Source organism: Macrosteles quadrilineatus, unplaced genomic scaffold, assembly GCF_028750875.1.
Source record: "Macrosteles quadrilineatus isolate MER2022 unplaced genomic scaffold, UCM_ALF_1.0 Scaffold_5__1_contigs__length_97177068, whole genome shotgun sequence".
NCBI lineage: Eukaryota > Metazoa > Arthropoda > Insecta > Hemiptera > Cicadellidae > Macrosteles > Macrosteles quadrilineatus.
In genome coordinates this window covers 47,556,418-47,575,176 of record NW_026542598.1, presented here as the reverse complement: position 1 = coordinate 47,575,176, position 18,759 = coordinate 47,556,418, and the positions used below count along the sequence as shown (strand labels likewise).

General features: G+C 36.6%; 1 protein-coding gene across 3 annotated transcripts in view; it reads right to left on the bottom strand.

Annotated features, from left to right (window-relative positions):
* LOC128995008 (homeobox protein araucan-like) overlaps nt 1-18,759 on the bottom strand; it is a 122,927-nt gene that overhangs the window by 34,538 nt on the left and 69,630 nt on the right. For all 3 annotated transcript variants that reach the window (XR_008490942.1, XR_008490943.1, XM_054419874.1), the window contains one exon: nt 2,502-2,617. Coding sequence is in view for 1 of the 3 variants with exons in the window: in XM_054419874.1 (XP_054275849.1) it covers nt 2,502-2,617 (116 nt within the window). In the remaining 2 variants the exon portion in view is untranslated. The remainder of the gene's footprint in view (nt 1-2,501; nt 2,618-18,759) is intronic.

The following is an 18,759-nucleotide window of genomic DNA, read 5'->3' as shown; positions in this document are numbered from 1 at the left end:
TAATTTTTTGGGACGCTAATTTTGAGACTTGGAACATTTGATATGCATCATCACACTTTATTTTACTTTGTACTTGCACCAAAAAAATTTTGTCACGCTGAGTACAAATCACCCTGTATATACATTTATGAATTTAAAATGTTTAAACGTTTACGTCAAAGTTCTTTGTTTCGATCAAAATACACGTCAATTAATAAACATTACTACCCATAGCATATTGGAATCTTGAAACCACCTGGTCAACTTTCACTTCGCCATCCTCGATCCTGTAAAAAGTGTAAACGATTTCGAAAATCAAGTAGCTCGTTCAGCCGACCCTCCAACGAGGATATCTCAAAGGCTTCGACTTCCGTTCCAAATAGTAATTAATCTAGAAATTTGACAGACGCCGTAAATTATGTAAAGTAAGAGCGGTTTCCAGCATTATTACGCGGGGTAATTTAAACGCGTGATTTCCCCCAAATTGGCTTCTGTAGCTTCCTGCCCTGCCTGTTATTACCCGGCTGGGTAAATTGTATATCATTTGCACAAATGCAACTCGCTGTCCATTATACTTCACAATCGTCATACTCGCCCCGTGGTGTGAAACGGTCGAACACCTTACACCCTCCGGCTCTTCCGGCGCAGCTACGAAAGTCACAACTCCGAAAATGTAGTTTCGTAAAACGTAACTCTGAATAATATATCTCCATAAAATGTAGCTTCGTAAGACGTAGGTAATTTAGAACTACATAACCCTAAAAGATGAATTTTAAAAGGTTTGGTCGGAGAAAGGATATTTAAACTAACTTTCAATGTGTAACAAAATAAACTGTGTTCTTATAGAATTGAAGACTACAGCATTGGACTTGTAACAGTATTTTGACTTTTTGTTCTGGGAGCAGGACACCTGTTTTGGAGGCTGGAATCATTTACTGACAATAGCTATTACGGTGATTCAGAGTCTAAATTAATTTGTTGGTCCACATTTATATAATATGAAGAATTATGACTCTTACAGGTAAGGCTCTTACCTAATTAAGGTGGGTTAGACTCCTTCACTGTGCGGAAGACTCCACTTCACCCAATTTCTCAAATTTCAATTTATATCTGGCTTATATGTAATATGATTATTGGGGGTTATGGTTTAGTGTCAATAAATCATATTTTATATGCCAAAGGTGCGACTTGTATTTGTTTTTGCAATAGTTAATCATAATCTATAACGCTAAACAATTTTACCCACCTGAACTCTGTCTGTTAAACCCTCAAGTTTATCCCTTTAACCATAACAGTGTTTACGTTTACGCACACGTAAAGTTGTACTTGAAATAAAGCGTAAAGTGCAATAACTCAAAACGCAACGTTACGTAGGATTAGACTCGTCATATAACTCTGAGAGCAAATAAAAAGATATAACGGCTTATAAAGTTAAAGGAAACGCCTGAGAGGGTTTCAGAAATATAAGGGAAGATCTGAGGGGAGGATTGGGACGAGGGAAAATCCTTTTTTTATCGCGATGATAAGCCATTATAATTTGGAGGGAGAGGGCGCCGCCCTAGCGCGGGTGTGAACGTGAAAGCGATAGTATTGCGATTGATTCAACAGCTGTTTGAAATAATAGAAAACAAATAACTATGTACTGCCGTCGACGCTATACTTGACACCTACTCGCACGGCTGGGGGATTAGATGTATTTAAGTTTGAGGGGTTGGTATGAAATGTAGTTTAGCTATTATTTTATGCTTTATGAGTCACATTTTCAATGCATGCGTCGTGGGGAAAGTAGTTATTTTAATCACTAGACGAAAAAGAAGAGTCCTGACATCGTCTATGCATTTTACGACTAGAAATTTTCCGCTGATTTTGTCGATGGCAAAATGTATCAAATATGATAATGTATATTATTTCATGAAGTTAATTGAACACATTTCTTTGAGTAAGTTATGTTCTTTTAATACAAACGTTACTTGAGTATTTACGGTTTCCTGAGTATGAATATAATAAATTCAGTAGGGTAAAAGTGACTATTATTGAGTTATAATGCTATAAGTCTATGATTTCCACTAATGAAGTGAAATTCGCGATTTCTATATTTAATGTCACTATGGACTGTATATTGCGTCCAATAGTATATTGTGGAGAAAGATTTTTATGAATTGAGCGTAGAAAATCTACTGAATTTATACTCTGGCAAACGTATTATGTAAGAGCTGAACTATTTCAAATCCATCCAAAAGGGAAAATTGCAAAATTTAGATATGCAAGTATAAAAATATTTTTTGAAGACGTTAGAAAATATGCTTAACAACACTGAATGATTTTAGTGTAATACGTATTTCCAATAGTAGTAATATGCTGGATCGAAGGAGGCAGTAGACATTGCTCTAAAAATAAGGCACACAACGCTACTAATTGCTTCGAAATCCATAATGCAAATCGTTATCATGATAAATTAGATGTTTGTGAATTATAAGCTTTGGAACACTCTTGATCAGATTAGTGATTGTGAAGATACATACCCGTAGGCCGCTAGCGTGGGGTCGTATGGGTAGTAGCCCGTGGAGGGTTGTAGTCCAGCACTGGTCCATGCAGACATATCCGTCGTACCGCCTTCCTTCAGACCGTACGGGTTACTCTGCAAATACACATATATCGTTAGGGGGGAAAATATTGTAACTTTTGGTAAGGTAAATGTTAGGTGTGGTCTCATGTGTTCGAATTGTGAGGTCAGAAACAATTGAGCGTATTAGTCAGTAATAAGCTACATTATATAGGTTCTTATATTACAGGCATATTACTTAAATAAACATTTTTCTTTTCTTCATACCTAGCTTAAAATACGCCTAAGTAGAGTCTTTATCTAATGATGTAATAATATAACTATTATTATTGTTTCCTTTCAGTATTTGTTGTTTTTTTGTTTTGACTAATTCAAGTTTCTGTGATTTTGTTGTTGTTATTTTTTTGCATTGGATGGGATTGTGTGAAAACCTTGTTGTGTTTTTAGGGGTTTTTTACCTGATTAAGATTCCGAATATTTAAATAGTGATGTAAAATGCCCGCAAAATCCCTCAAATACAACTGAAGAAGTACTAAAGTAGAAAGGGGCTGCGAGAAAAATGGCTTTTGTATTTGAGTGGACTTAATTTGCCTTTTAATCTGCTAAACGACTATCCTCAGACAATGGTCACCATTTCATTGTAAAGTATAAAAGTATTAAAATGTTTATGTGTAAATATTTCAGAACTTCCTCCTCCCGTTTTGACGTGTTTTCGAATGTCCTCCTCACTTTTACAGTATACAGGGTAAGCCTTTGGGCCAATGAATCCATCAATTTCAGCGTCAATGGGAAAAATTAACTGCTAGACATATCGCCTACACTGGCAATATAACATTCCAATTGGCACGGAACATTTTTACAGATTTAACAAATTGACAATATTTTTTTAACTCTTAACGATGTACGTGTTCCGGAATCTTCTAAGTGCACAGCTCGGACACAAACTACGCCTAACCCAATGACGAAACCGTAGTCCAGCGGTCTTGCAATATTGTGATGTAATACGCAAGACCGATCACGGCCGCCATTTTGATAAAGTGACACATTTGAGTGGATGTATTGCGTGAAAGCCACCTCAGAAATGTCACCATGAACCATTAGGCGGGAAAGTAGGTTCGTGATCACTTAGCTGGCCAGCGACTACGCCACTCACTCCCGTAGCGATGTGGTAGCGACCAAGGGAGAAACCGGACAATAGGATGTTATTGGTGGATATTGGTGATTTACGAGGTCAATGAATCTGGGAAAACGTGCAGTTAATGTCGTGTCAATCGTCAATAAAAAACACCGAAGTGTTTCAAAACTACAAAAATCATCAGTAATGTAGAGCACTTGAAACGCGGTTTGCTGAGTGATAAGTCAACTGATCTGACGACCGAGTACCGAGTACCGCACCTGGACGGGTCGGCGGCTCGTGTAAAGGAACTGACTACGATGTGGACAAACAACGTGATAAGAGGAATCAGTGTTCTGTTATCAGTTCAGAGGGCCCGACATCAATCACCGTTATCACAGATTCACCACACCTTGAGGCGAAAGCTGTTACGCTGCTTCTCAGGCAGGTGCTCCGTGCCAAACTGATAAGTTTTCGAGTACGCTGCTCGAAATCGAGTCAACAGTTTTTTATAGGTTATCTTTTAGTCTACAAGTCGTGTGTCGACTTCTGTTTCATTGAGAGATTACCATCGACTTTTGATAGTAGTTTTCAATGTTTTCATTCGTCACGATCCGTGTACTGAAATTATACGTAGACAGGGAGCGCTGTCAAGCACTGATTCCTACACCAACTACCACATGAACTGCCACATAAACTAGTCCTCACAGTAAAAAAGTGAGGGATAAAATTTAGTTTTAGTTGTCAGCAGATTTTGTGAGTGGCTCTTTTAACTACGATTCTTTTAATAACAATTGACAACAGCTGATCCATATAGATAGGATCGTTGATTTTAGGATGTATACTTCACCATACCACATGGCATTTTTGATTAAGAATAACAATTTCCCCTTTCGAATAGTTGTACAAAGCATATACATCTGGCAGTATGTAATCGATTTCATTTCAAATTTTAAGAACGCGGAAACTTGTACATTCTCTGAGCGTTTAGAGCTACGAAAGAGGTATAATAATTTCAAAACGGTTGCAAAATCGCACCGCATTAAATCAATTACAGTTAATAAAATATGGACAAGAGCAAACCAGGTTGGTGAAGTAATTTGCTAATAATTACATCAAATTGAACATGAACTCCCATTAGGTATGGTAATCGAATAATTTTACATTGCAAACACATCGTAAATTAATTATTACCGGGCTGTCATGAATACAAAATTCGAGAGCAAAAAGTAAAAGTATGGGATACAAGATTAATTAAAGATTGTTCTAAAGGATGTTAATTTTTTCGACGACGTCCTGTCTGGCAGATTTATGGTTGATAGATAAGCGCAACCGGTAATTTTAGTTAATCAGCGACATAAAAACTTTATTAGGGAGTTTTGCGCGCTTATTGTGTAGTTTTCCTAGGGAAAGTTCAGTGAAATGTTAAGTGGTAGCAGACTGTTGTTGATTATCTTGTAACTCTAAACGTGTGTATTTTAATTTAATATATACTTTGGCAGGTTTCACTAATTTAAAACGTAGCAAGGGACGAAATACAAATAAAGCAAGTTAGTAGAATAACTTATAATTAAAAACTATCAAAAAAACTTATTTTAAGCCTGTAAGTTATGTAAAATAGTTTGCTGGAGAAATCTAAATACAGTGCTCACTAAGCGAGGTTTAAAAAAATAATAATAAATAATAAATTAAACCAAGAACTTTTAGTATCAACACGCGTTCAAACGGTTAAGTGAATCCATGATTTACCATTCTGTAAAATATATATCAACATATTTAGACAGACGCGTCAATACGGGACCCTGTTCCCACCATACATAACCCGCTGCCACCTCTCATGAGCGTATAAATCAAGAAAGCCCGGGAAAGCGCGCGTGACCCAAACAATATCGCGGGAACGACGAGGAATAAATCTGAGTCTCGGCAATCTCGGAATATTTTTCTATCCGGACTGGATCCGAATAAAGACATACACCATTAGGGAGTCATGAATAAGACGGGACGGCGGGGGGCAACTGAATGGGAGAGTCATAAAAATACCACGTCATATGATTCGCATTTCTTATGAGCTTCAGCCGTGCTTTCCCTGTTGGCGGTTTATGTCTCCCTGAATGTCAAAAGGTGTGTTTTTGTCAAAGGTTTCCCCTGTAGGTCTTTAAATTTCATATTCCATTGTTGAAAGGATTTGCAGTCTAGCTGGGCAAAGGGAATTTGACGACTTGTTACCGTCATAATTTGTTCACTGGATTTTTTGTTTTTATATATAAACAAAATGCAGTAGAATTTTCATGACAACAGCTGCAATAATATGTTTTCGTTGATTCAACATCACGCGGAAATTCACAGGCTGAGTATTTGTTTATAGTAACAGTGAAAAGATTTTTATTCAGAAATAACACATACAGAGTCGTATGTGCTTCGAGTAACTGCCAACTGTAAATATGAGTTTGTTTTATATTTACCTTCATATTCTAGTGTCCAATCAAAAGGCCAACAACCAAACATTAGTTTTTCAACACACGCTGAATCCATAAATAACGCCACTTTTAAATAATTGGAACATTTGATAATATTTTAATAGGTCCTATTTTTTTATTTAAAAATGGAGCCAGTTAACCTGGAATTTGTAAAAAAAATTGTACAAAACAAAAAGGTTTAAAAGTTTTACCAAGCATTAGAAACTGGTTGAATTTAACCACTCAAAAGCAACACAGTAATATGCCATCAGGAGAATCACTATTCAATTGCATTAGTGGCTGTGTAAACTCATTCTCAACTCACTTGGAGACTTGGCTGCGGAAAATTGCTTTTTGGTTTGCTACTGCGGGCTCTTAACTTATCATTCATAGTTGAGAATGTGCTGTTAGTTTATAATCAAGAAGAGTATTAATGCTACACAATCGTCAATAAGTTAATTTGTGGTTTGAGTGGAAATTTAGTTGACTTAATAGTAAAAACCTTGGTGGTCATACACTTTTTTGGGCTGTAAAATATTTTTTGAACACTAAAACGACCGAAGAGGGTGTATTTTGCAAATAGAAAATGAGTGCCTAGTTCTTGCATAAATAACCACTCGCTATAACAGTTCGTTTTAGTACTGATGAATGCTTTTGTTCAAAATTTCAAAATTCAACCTAATTCTATATGAACAAGCATCAAATTTCACCCATTTCAACATTTAATCGAAAATACTTATGCTTACAATTCAAACGTCTACTAGATTAAAGGAAAATTAATTAAATTCAGTACCAACAAATCTAATAAAATCCTTGAATCTCCCGAAGGTTTTGTAAGTTACAAGACGTATTTTCTAAAACATAAGGTTTGACTGATTCAGAGAGAATACACATTTGTCAGAAGCTTGTAACATTGTGAAGAGATACGACAAGACAAGAGTAACGTGTGCGATATTGATCGAACTTGTAAACCTGAGACAACTCACAACCTCCCTCTCTTCACCACCCCCTCCCTCCCCTCTCCGCACCCGCAAACACTTAAACTACCCCGTTATTAACTTGGAAATGAGTTTTTTACAAGTGCATATGCTCGTCCCACACTTTGTTTACACTTGTTCTTACACCTCTTTAGCGTTCGTGTTTGGTCCGCGTGTTTTATTGACTTCCACCTTGGTTAGTTTAACATTGTACAACAACGGGTGGAATTGCACTTTGTTTTAGTTCTACATGTGGGTAAATAATGTGCTATGTACTATTAAAGGATATGTACAGTGCATTACAGCTTAAAGTTTCAAATGTGTTGTTTTATTTTCGCTAAAACTATTGAAAATTTAACGTTCTTCAAAAACCGTTGTAAATCATATTTACCAATGTAAAACCCGTCACGTGAATATTTACCGATGTTAAATTGTCATTTGTGGAATCAACAAATTGTTCGATACAAAACTTTTATAAAAGTAATATAATAATCAAATGTTTTGAAATAAACGGAAAAACAATCTCTACCGTCTTAGTAGTTTTTATTAAATATTTTTTACCTGAGCAAACCATGCAAATTAATACTTCAAAGATTGCAAAACTTAAAAGAAAATGTTAAAACTAGAGCTTTTGTGTGAGATTTTGAACCTGGTTGCGATGGTATTTATGGGCGAATTAATATTATCAACAAAAAATGTCAACGAACCACTAAAAAATGCCATTAAAAAACCACCATCTTTGCTGTAATCAACTAATAATACAGGCCAAAAAGCCACAAAGTAAGTAAAACCACATTGTAGGATGTAGAGAAACCATTAGAAGGCTGACCGCAGTTAGGAAACTCTATCGCCCAATTATGATGATGTTATAAAGGTCAAACGACCACAAAGTAAGTAGAAACTCAGTGTATGATATAATAGAGAAGCCTTTAGCAGGCTAGCCACAGTTTAGTCTACACCATCACCCAATTATGATTATGTTATAAAGGTCAAACGACCACAAAGTAAGTAGAAACTCAGTGTAGGATATAGAGAAGCCTTTAGCAGGCTAGCCACAGTTTAGTCTACACCATCACCCAATTATGATGATGTTATAAAGGTCAAACGACCACAAAGTAAGTAAAACCACATTGTAGGATATAGAGAAGCCTTTAGCAGGCTAACCACAGGGTTGTGATGAAGAGGCCTTTGATATAATCGGCTAACAAGACAGGCTAAACACAGGGTAGCAGGCTAATAAGCTGGGTTCAGTTTGTGGGCTATAAAAGAGCCTATAATTGCGGCAGTAAAGAGCACCTGCTGCCGCCCCTTCCCTGCAACCCCTTGGTGATGTTAATTGAAGCAGATATTCTCCCTTCGCTTTGATGGGTGTTTATAACACTTTGTCTCTAGTGTTAAACAAACTATCACTTTACATTCGATTTATGTTGTTTCAAAGGATATACTATCAGAGGGGTCTTGCATGCAGGGATTCGTTTATTATATGTGTATAATTGGTTTGTCGATCTGATACAACCGAGTCATTTTATTTTTCAGTTTTGAAATTTGACATTTTCTTGTACTAATTTAAATAGTCCTGTACATATCAGTCCCAGTTTAAATCTCTTTGGTTCTTTTGTCCAAATAATAGCCTTTTTAATCATACCGTTTGTTAGAAATGTTTATTAGAAACTGTTGGAAAGTATTCTGTCGTTTGTCATTTTGTATCACTCACTGCGATTTCATTGGCCATGAAAATACAATAGTACCTAATTTTCTTAGCTGAATTTAATTACATAAACTTGTAAATCATTAGTTTTCCCTTTAACATTGTACTGGTAATTATAAAATATATTAATAAATCTACAAAATCTACGTGGTACTTCGACTGAATTACTTACGTAATCCGGTCACAGCACAATAAAATATGTAAATTCAGGACATGTTTCGGTGTTACAACACCATCGTCAGCTTCAGGTACATATTATGTAGAGTTGAATTGACATATTTTATGGAGCTGTGACGGGATTACGTAAGTAATTTAGTCTTACATTATGTCCAACAGCTCAGGGGCTAAACAAATTAATTTTAATTTTATATTATTAATTTAACTAACAAAAGTAATTTTACTTACAGCATATAATGGAAGAAAAAACATTTTCAATAACAATATCTCATAAAATAAGTTACAGTATTCCAATGAAACCACCGACTGCAAAAATACCTCTAGGTGCATTAACGCCCGTTATGTAAGTACCAAAGCAATCCACACAATTAATGACTGGGCTGGTAATTAAACATATTTACAAATTCTACTAGATAAATCTAGCGTTGGCCTTCCGTACTACAAAGAATGCAACTTATCGCATACATCGGTCCCGAGCTACTCTCCCATCAGTTGCTCCCGTAAAAGGAAGTCCGTTCTATAAAACATAAAAGGTAATTAAATTACCCTACCCCGGCGTTATCGTAATTCCTCCAGGATAATATTGTTAATAATTTCGCATTAGTATTTCAGTCAGCTGGGCGGATAACTAGATCGTAACGATTTATCGGTTCCATTAATTATCGGCGCACCTTTAATTAATTGAGTGGTGCATTCGTGCACTTTAAGTTCTTCATTGAGCGCTGCTCTGATCGTCCTGGCTTCCATAGTTAAGACTAGTTATCAGTATTTAAAAAATGTAAAATCTATTACTTATTTAATACGCAAGCAGGTTTTTTGTGACAATTACTCCTCCGAAACTACTGAGCCGATTGATATGTTTTTAGTGTCATTGGAAAGAGCGTAACGTGAAGTTGTGCAGGAAACTTTCTTTTTAGGGAAATAATTAGAGAGTGAGGCCCTGGGACCCTTTAAAGCTTCGTATTTCTCCATAAGATTAACATGGGAAACAAAAATAGTTATGAAACTCCAGCTATTGTCAGAAATTAAAAGTGAGAAGATGACATGTTGTTGATTGTAAACAGTCAATAAGTTTGCTAATTTAACAGTTTGCTACAAACATTTACTGACTTGGTTGAAATGAAATATTTAACATTTGAATTTGGGTTGGCGTAAATATTACAATGGAAAAAAGCGAGATAGCCTGGATAATTTGATAAAATAAAAAGAAAACTGAAATAGCACTGTGCTGCATTTCTTAGTAATCATTGAAAGAGCCGATTTGCAAACTATGGAAACATAGGAAAGTCACAGAACACCACCAAGGAGAAGAAATAGAAATAGCCTAATGTTTTTTTTTTTTTTAATAATAGTTATTATGGACAAATGCGGCTATGAGTAAGGCTATTTGTAGAAAACACTAAAAAAGAAGATTAGCTTTTGAAAATATGTTGATTATATTGATCTTTTATGTACATATTGAGTATTTCCAAATGATGTCACTTTGAGTCGAATCTATTAAAGTAATCAGAAATTATTACTGTTATTCGTTTTATTATAACGCCTGTAAGACTTAGCAATTGCTCGAATTCGAGCAACCGGTACACTAGTTAATTTATAAAAACAAGTGTGATTAAAACAAATTAAAACATTAAAATACATCATAGTTGCAGGTCTAATAATTTGTATTTCTAACCACAATTAAATTATTCAAAGAAATTTAATAAACAGAAAATAATTTTGTGAAACTTTCATCATCCAGATTTTAAGGAGAAAAGGGGAAGATGTACATATTATCCCTAATGATTTTAAAAGTAGTGGAAATATACTGTATCAAACTAAGACAAACAAATAATAGTTGTACGGAAAATATTTGTAATAGAAGACAGTTTAATTTGTTGAAATAACAATCAACTAGTCTAGTGGTCCTAATCAGTCCATTGATCAACAAATTTTAACTAGGCCTACTGTATGTGGTAATGCCACTACTCCTGGTTCAGAGCCCAATGTAGCCTAAATATTGACACATATATCTAGAAAATACACAAGTCTCATCGAGGAAAAGAACCTTTCTGTAAGGATAAACTCCCCACTAAACTTTATAGGATCCTAAGTGAATAATCTGCAGGGCAATAAACAGACAAAGCGGTGGTCAAATAAAATAATGTGTTGAAAAATACAATTGATATTTTTACAAATTGGAACAACTGGTGCAGCAAGTACCGTTAATAACAGTTAAGTGGTATTCGCAATCATTGCACTTAGTTAAGTGGCGTATTCAGCACTTACTGCAGCAAGATGGCGAGATTGTCCGTTCAAGAGGCTGAATTATGTAAGACAGTGATTTTATCTGATCCCCCCTCCCTCCTACAAGGGGTGGAAAGAACTTCCCCGTCTGCTGAGTGGAAAGAAGTTCCGAACTCTCCGATATCCGTAAATAGTTTGTTCCGGTCCGAGACATGTTGCTCTCCACTCCGTTTATAATGTTTTAACTTTTCCGACTTCCTTTTTACTTCTCTGCCTCTGTCCAGAAATGACTCGCAATGCTTTCGTTTGGATTATTTTACGTACGTTTGGAGTTTAAAATAGTCCTGTTTTCAAAGTGAACTCAACCAAGTGTTTAGTTGCTGACGGCTATAATTCAAATCATCCCTGAAAATAAAATATGTGCTATAAATCAAAATACTTTTATTCCAAAAATTAAACTGTACAATAACAGAACAATATATTACATGGAATTATTCCCCCGGATAGACTGTTGATCTGTGATCGGGGGAAGAGTTCTTGTAAACCATTGTTAGGCAATATACAAAGTATTTAACATTTGTTCGATGCTATTACCTACATCTACTAGAAATTAAAAAAGACAAACACCTTTATAAATTGAATATTAGAAAGGAAACTACTAATTTGATTTAAACAAATACGAGAGTCTACAGTAATACATCCAAAAAAATTATAAAATGGATCCTACTAAACTAGAAGTTATTGAAAACGGTAACAAAAACCGTTGTATAAAGTTTTGTTTTTCGTTTTTATCATTCTAATCTAAATTGCATTTTTCGTGTGACGTAGCCGGTGTCTGTATATTATGTCTCACTTGGTTAAATAACTGAGTTATTGAGTTATTTCTGGTCAGGTTTTATTCAAACATCACCAATTACAATTTAGCGAACCATATTAATCGAACGTTAACTAACTGGGTTGAATATAAGTTAGTATAATTACCTTAATTGAATGTATATGTATATGTTCTTGCCTTATGAATGTACAGGATGAATTCATAGTATTGCAAAGTTTATTTTAAAAATAGAGTTTTACATAAATTGTTTACAGTTATTTACGATGTGGTACACATACACACATGTACTTTTTCTTTTTTAGGCGTGACGATCCTAGCAGAGGATGATGATGTATGAAAAACTAGATGCCGAAACTGAAGGTTTGCAGAAGGCAATTTTAAGGATGACCTTAACCAGGTATTTACACCATTTCCATATCATCCAACAAATTCTTCTTTTTCGATCAGTACCGAATATCAACTGTTTCGACAAACTGTAAGCGTTCACAACAATGTATTAAGCTTATCGTTGTATTCTCGGCTGGTAAAATCCCATCAACTACTTGTGTATCAGATTTCACCAGATAACCTATATTGAATCCATTACTGCGGGAGCATGGCGGCCATATTGTTCATTAAGTGAATGGCCTTCAGTCGATAACTGATAAGGGTTTTGATTGGCTATTATCAGCTGTCAATAGACGTCTGCGTGCGCCCCTATATGAAGTGAAATGTAAAATTACAAAAATACGCAGTATACGTTGACAAGTGAAATAATTTGCATAATAAGACCACCTTCACTGGACCATGAAAATTTGTCTATTTAAATGGTCCTAAGTAACAGCTGATCTGGATAGCAAAACTACTGTACACAGAGATTCTCATTCGATTCTACAATCACCCTATTCACTCGTGTGAAAACTGGAAGTATTCTATTAGAAGGATGCTAATTACTTCGATGTGCAAAATATTTGACAATCATAGTATGTTGTAAATTTTACTGTAGATTATGTTGCATTTACGATATACAGTATAGTGATTAAGTATTTACATATACAAAAAAAATAGACCATCACAAAGTAAAAGTATTATTTTTGATGTTGCACATAGCAATGTTCCCTAGATGAAACGCATTCTTCCGACGCTTCGATTCACTCACCAAACTACTGGTATCAAAACCACATTACCATCCCGAGACAGAGATAGGCCCATAAATCAGACTAATTTAATTAATTCCCTTCCGTTTCCATAATAAAGGCAGAAACTTATAAAATAATTATAGCCGCTCCCGCGAGATGACGTGAGATACGCGATAGGGCCCCAATTAAGGCGGAGGGCTACAAATTGGCGGCGGCGTGCTAAAGTCTTCAAATAGGACATTAATATGCGTCGAGAGAGATATCGGCGGAATCGGCGGGAAGATCGGGGAGAATGTCTACATGTGTGAAGTTCTGGAGGGAGCGGGCGACAGCTGTTGAACGTTTCTCCACATTTGACATTGATTGGTCTCCGAGTGACGTTATCTAGTTAATTAGATGATAATCGTCGTTGTTCGTCGTCATCTCGAGTGTTGATGTGCTACTGGTCCACGTGACCTGTTCTGATTGAAACTAATTTGACACTTGTCAGACATTTAAGATGACATTTTCGATTGTCTCTTCAGATTTGTGACATGGAAATGTTTTGGGTGTGGTAAGAGTGTGTAATGTTGGCAAGTATAATGGGGCTGGTGACAAAATTGTTTAATTTGATCCTTAGTCATGTGTAACCAGTTTGAACATACAAGTTGTACAAAGTTTGCAGGTGGAGCGTACATTGTCTGCTACACCTCTAGAGCGCCAATTGCACTTTTCACAGTTGTGACGTGTCGTGTGTCGCGCCACCCTCATTTTCCAGATTTATCACCCTCTCACCGGGAAAAACGGACGACTCCATAAATCGCAATAACGCCGGAGAGAGCCCGGGTCCGGGGCGAGGGGGACGGACGTGGCCGGACTGCGGAGCAGCGGGGCAATGATTGCGGCAGCTAAGTGCGAAATGTATCGCCTCCGCGACAGTGACAAACTGCGGGGCTTCGACAATGGTCGACCGCGGGAATTTGTAATGACGAGCGCATAGCAACAGTAGCAGCTCGCCGGCCACACGGTAGCGACGGCGGGGTGTGGTGGAAAACACTCGTAGTAGGGTCTGTACGAAGAAATTGCCACGGTGTAAACGTCTTGTAATGTAACACGAAGAAATTGCAATCTTTTTAAATTTCATAAGTTACCACTTGCGGTGTTTTAGGGTAGGTTATCTTGGTTTCCTCTAGATTTGTTGGATGTCAAAAACAATGTTGTAAAACAATGTGGAGTAAATGATTAGCTACCGAATAACCATTTAAGCTTTCAGGAAAATTATGTTACCTTATATTTTGATACAAGTAATATAGGCAAGCTTCCCTAATATAAAACACTAACCCGGGGATAAAAAAACTCCGGAAAAACAGGTTTGGACCTTCAATATTCATGTGAAATATTTTCGTTAATTTCAATTATTCACAACGGTTTTCAGATAAATTAATTGTAAATGCAATGAGTTTATGTAGCTTTATAGCCAGATTGTACACCACTCTTAATTTCAATCTTCTTGAAAAAATGTTGTCTGGAACTACTTTTGTCTACATCCAATATAACCAAAAGCTTTCAAAACCGTTCAGTATAAATATACACACTTAGGGGTTTATACTTGTACTTTGAGTAAACCTATTGATTGAAATACATACATTAATTACGTTTCGAATCTTTACAGTTCATTGAAAATTGATGGTAACCCACATTATAACTTGGAGACTGTTTTATAGTGCACGATACCTAGAGTTTTCCGTCCACTAGTCCATTTGTGGACAACTCGAATCCGACCGCAAATAAGTCAAACTGTCCACTAGTGAGTGGATCGACCACCGCGCGAGAATTCATTACTTCACAGACGGACTGACGACAAAAACCTGAGCCAAGAATCCCGTCGCGGCCATAACTTCAGCACTTACAGTAATTACATTATTAAACACCATTTATACTAGATTTACTGTACTGCCTGAACCAGCTTTACTCCGCTGGTCTGCACGACTTTTACCTGTAGTAATTTGTTGATTGTTGACAGGTTTTCTAAACGTTCATTTCTTATTCATTTAATCTTTTCCTTGGTGATTTTTTGTATTCGTTGTGTATTGTTATAAATGTTTCATATTTGTGTTATTGAAAAATAAAGTTCTTTATTCTGCGTATTATTCATTATATCTATAGATTGTCATGGTTATATTCACCAACTTGATTGGAGTTTGAAAATGTTTTTATATTATTTTGGTTTTCAGGACGCTATTTTATAATAGTATGTTATACGTTGACCTTTCACCTTTTTTTTGTTTATAATACCAGATAGCCAGCAACAGTTCAGAGATGTATCAGCTACATGTTACGTATCATTATCATCAAGTAAAATAGTAGATTACCAGCAAATCAATACAATGTTATGATTAGTTAAACGTTAAATGTGGCCAAACAATACACAATACATAAATAACAAAACTAACTGTACATCAATCTGACTGCACGCGCCTTCAAATTTATTGTGTTCAGAGAATGTCAAACCTACAAAGAAGTGTGTTTAATTCCCAACTAGCAGACTACAACGACGTTTCAAATCGCTTATAAAACAAACATCAAACACATCTGCACCGAAGGTTGCAACCCTTGACTCGTCTCATTTGTTTGTTTGTTTACAACAGACTCACGCGTGCGGAGCGTGTCGGGCGTGCCAATATATCTCCCACAGACGCCATAATTTCACGCCGAGAGTGCGTTTGGCTTCGCCCCTCCCCCTCGATGGCTCGGGTTCGCTCCCCGCAGTCGCGCGGAAAAATCGATTCGGAATTAGATTTACCGCCCTTGATTGGCCGTGATTGTAAACTGATCGGGATTTGGTTAATCTTGTTTCGAATCCGCCCTTGTAGCGCGCACAGATGGCAAGTATCATTGTAAGGGTTGGTTTTGGGAGTAAATAAGTTAGCATTGTAGCTTCAACTGTTGATACACCACTGTTGGTATTCCACATATAAGTTATATGAGGATCAACAATAAAAACGTGAAAGTTTCGGGAACAAATTTAATAGGGCTGCTTAAAGAGGTACTGTATATATCTTTACGCATAATTTTCACCCGAAGCTGTGTCAACCCGAAGCAATATGAATACAATAGCATAACAGTCAAACGTCAAAGTACCTATATGAAAATTTATTTTACCAAACTTTTTATTTCCGATGCGTTTGCAACTGGATTAGATGTCAAAAATTAAATTGTATTGACGTGCGAATAGCAACGTGGTATAAAAACTCAAGCAACGCACTCACTACCTACAACACTCGAGTGGTCTCCTACTCTTCTGTGTTATTTTGGTTTCCAACGATTTTACCAAGCTTTGAAGGAAACATAATTTGATAGTCTTCTTTATATGAGCAATCTTACAATTATTGTTGAGCGTTTGTGGCAACTAGGTTTCAATAATAGTTTAGACGAACATTCCACCCAAACAAATACATTAGTCATACTGTCAGACACGTTATTCCGCCCCCGGGGGGAAAGAGACAGGATCTCACAGACTTACTGTCCGTCAATAACATTACATTGAGAGAAAGCTAGTCCACAAAATTGATTATTTATTTATTTACGGTATAACCATTTTATAATAATGAATACAAATCATTCATTCAATGTAAGCTAATGTCATTTTAGTTGCCTATCTTTACGTGAACCAATATAAATTATCGTACAACCAAGAAACAAGTTAATTGAAACGTTAGGGCATAAATTGAGCTATAGAAAATTCATCAACTTAAGGTCATTAACACCATGTTAAACAAAAATTTCTCTATTATATAGGCAAAAATTGTGATAACGTCGTGCATGCTGGTAATGCGGTAAGTAAATCTGTTGAAACTCAGCACTTCTCTTCTCTCCCTCCTCGTCTAATCGAGCGGTCATTTACGAGGGAAGAAGAGAGGCGATCTAGCGGACAAACGGTTTGGCCGAGCACCAAAGACCAATGGGCGGGGTCGACAGTCAGTACATCACTTGGGGTAATTCAACGACACCCTAGCACCACCTCTAACTAAACCACAGGAAAAACAACCAGCTGCAAAGGTTAGAGTGGTGCACGGCATTGTTCCGAAACGCATTACTCCGAAAAGCACAGTTCCAAAAGGACTGCGCATCTAAGGCACTACTCCGAAAGAATGTGCATGGCCAGTCACTGTTCCAAGAAAATGTACACGTCCAGGCACTTCTCCGAAAAAATGTGCACGACTCCGAAAGGCACTACTCCGAAAATGTGTTTCGAAACAGTGTTTTATGGAGGTATGCCTTACTTTGATTAGAGATGACACCACTCTCTAGCATCACGTCTAACTACAACCACACAAGAAACTGAGGTAGCAGAGGACACAACGCCACCTCCTCAACCAGACGATTGTTTGCTAAGTACGCCACAGGCGGCGCCACTATCCATCTACGGGCGACACCATCTACAATGCCCAGCAACAAATCTTCCCTGCAATGTTCCACTGTTCACTTTTATTCTCCAACTGTTTTAAAACAGCAATTCGAAACCGATTTTAAATTGTCGATTATAAATATTTATGCGGCTAATAAACTAACTACGGGACATGAGTTTGAATAATGTCCCCTTGTAGGTAAACATCCATAAAACAATAAGACGATTAATCGCGATGGCTGCTAGAGGAGACATATTTTATTGCGACAGCTGTTGCATTAATCCCGGCCGTTTCCGCTTCCTTCTGTCACTTTTATCACCTATTTCGTCAGCACTAAAATAGTAAGTAGCTCCGGAGTCGTAGCGTCAGCTGATTGTCAACGTGTTATTTAGTTACAAAGTTTAAAACTTGCTATTTAGTTACAAAGCAAAGTATTTATCTTTGAAGAATACGTTTTCAAAGATCTTGTGTACCACAGGTATCGCAATTATGAGCTAAAATTACGCCACACGTCTATAGCACGTCGTATTCCGATAAACAATGAACTATTAAGAACTGGCCTCTTTCCAAATACTGTAGGCTACTGTAATATTATCCAGACTAATTATGAGGTTTTTTTTTTAATATATATTTATTTTCCTGAAGTTGGAGAAAAACTTCCATTACACAACTATATCGCAATTCAACAACTAACCAACATTACATCAAAATCCACGCATTTGTAAAAAATGCAAATTCGAACCCATTCAACAGACCCACCTTTAGTGAAAGCGGTAACAAATGCTGCCAACTGTATTCATACCTGAATAAATAATTGTTTGGATGTTGGCCACCCTGTGAGCCAGATCGCCACTGTACACCGTGCCTACACACTACATACCGTGTCGTAAACACGGCCTTGTTTTACGACATTTTGCCATTTGTTCTCGCGGTTACGGCCGCCATTACATTTTACGACGGAGAGTAGTCATAAGCCGCCATTGGTTTACACCATGTGGCTTTCATTAGGTCAAATCTGCGTTCTAGTTTTATTTCTGTTTGGGAACGCGTGGATGTGCGCTGAATCGGTTTGTGTATAAGTGTTCATAAAATTATTTTAGTTGGGTGACATTTTATATTTGGTAACCATATTACCAAATGTAAAATGACACCCAACTAAAATGGGTGTATTATAATAGTTAGTACTCAAAGCTAAGGGATGTCTGGATTAAAACTATG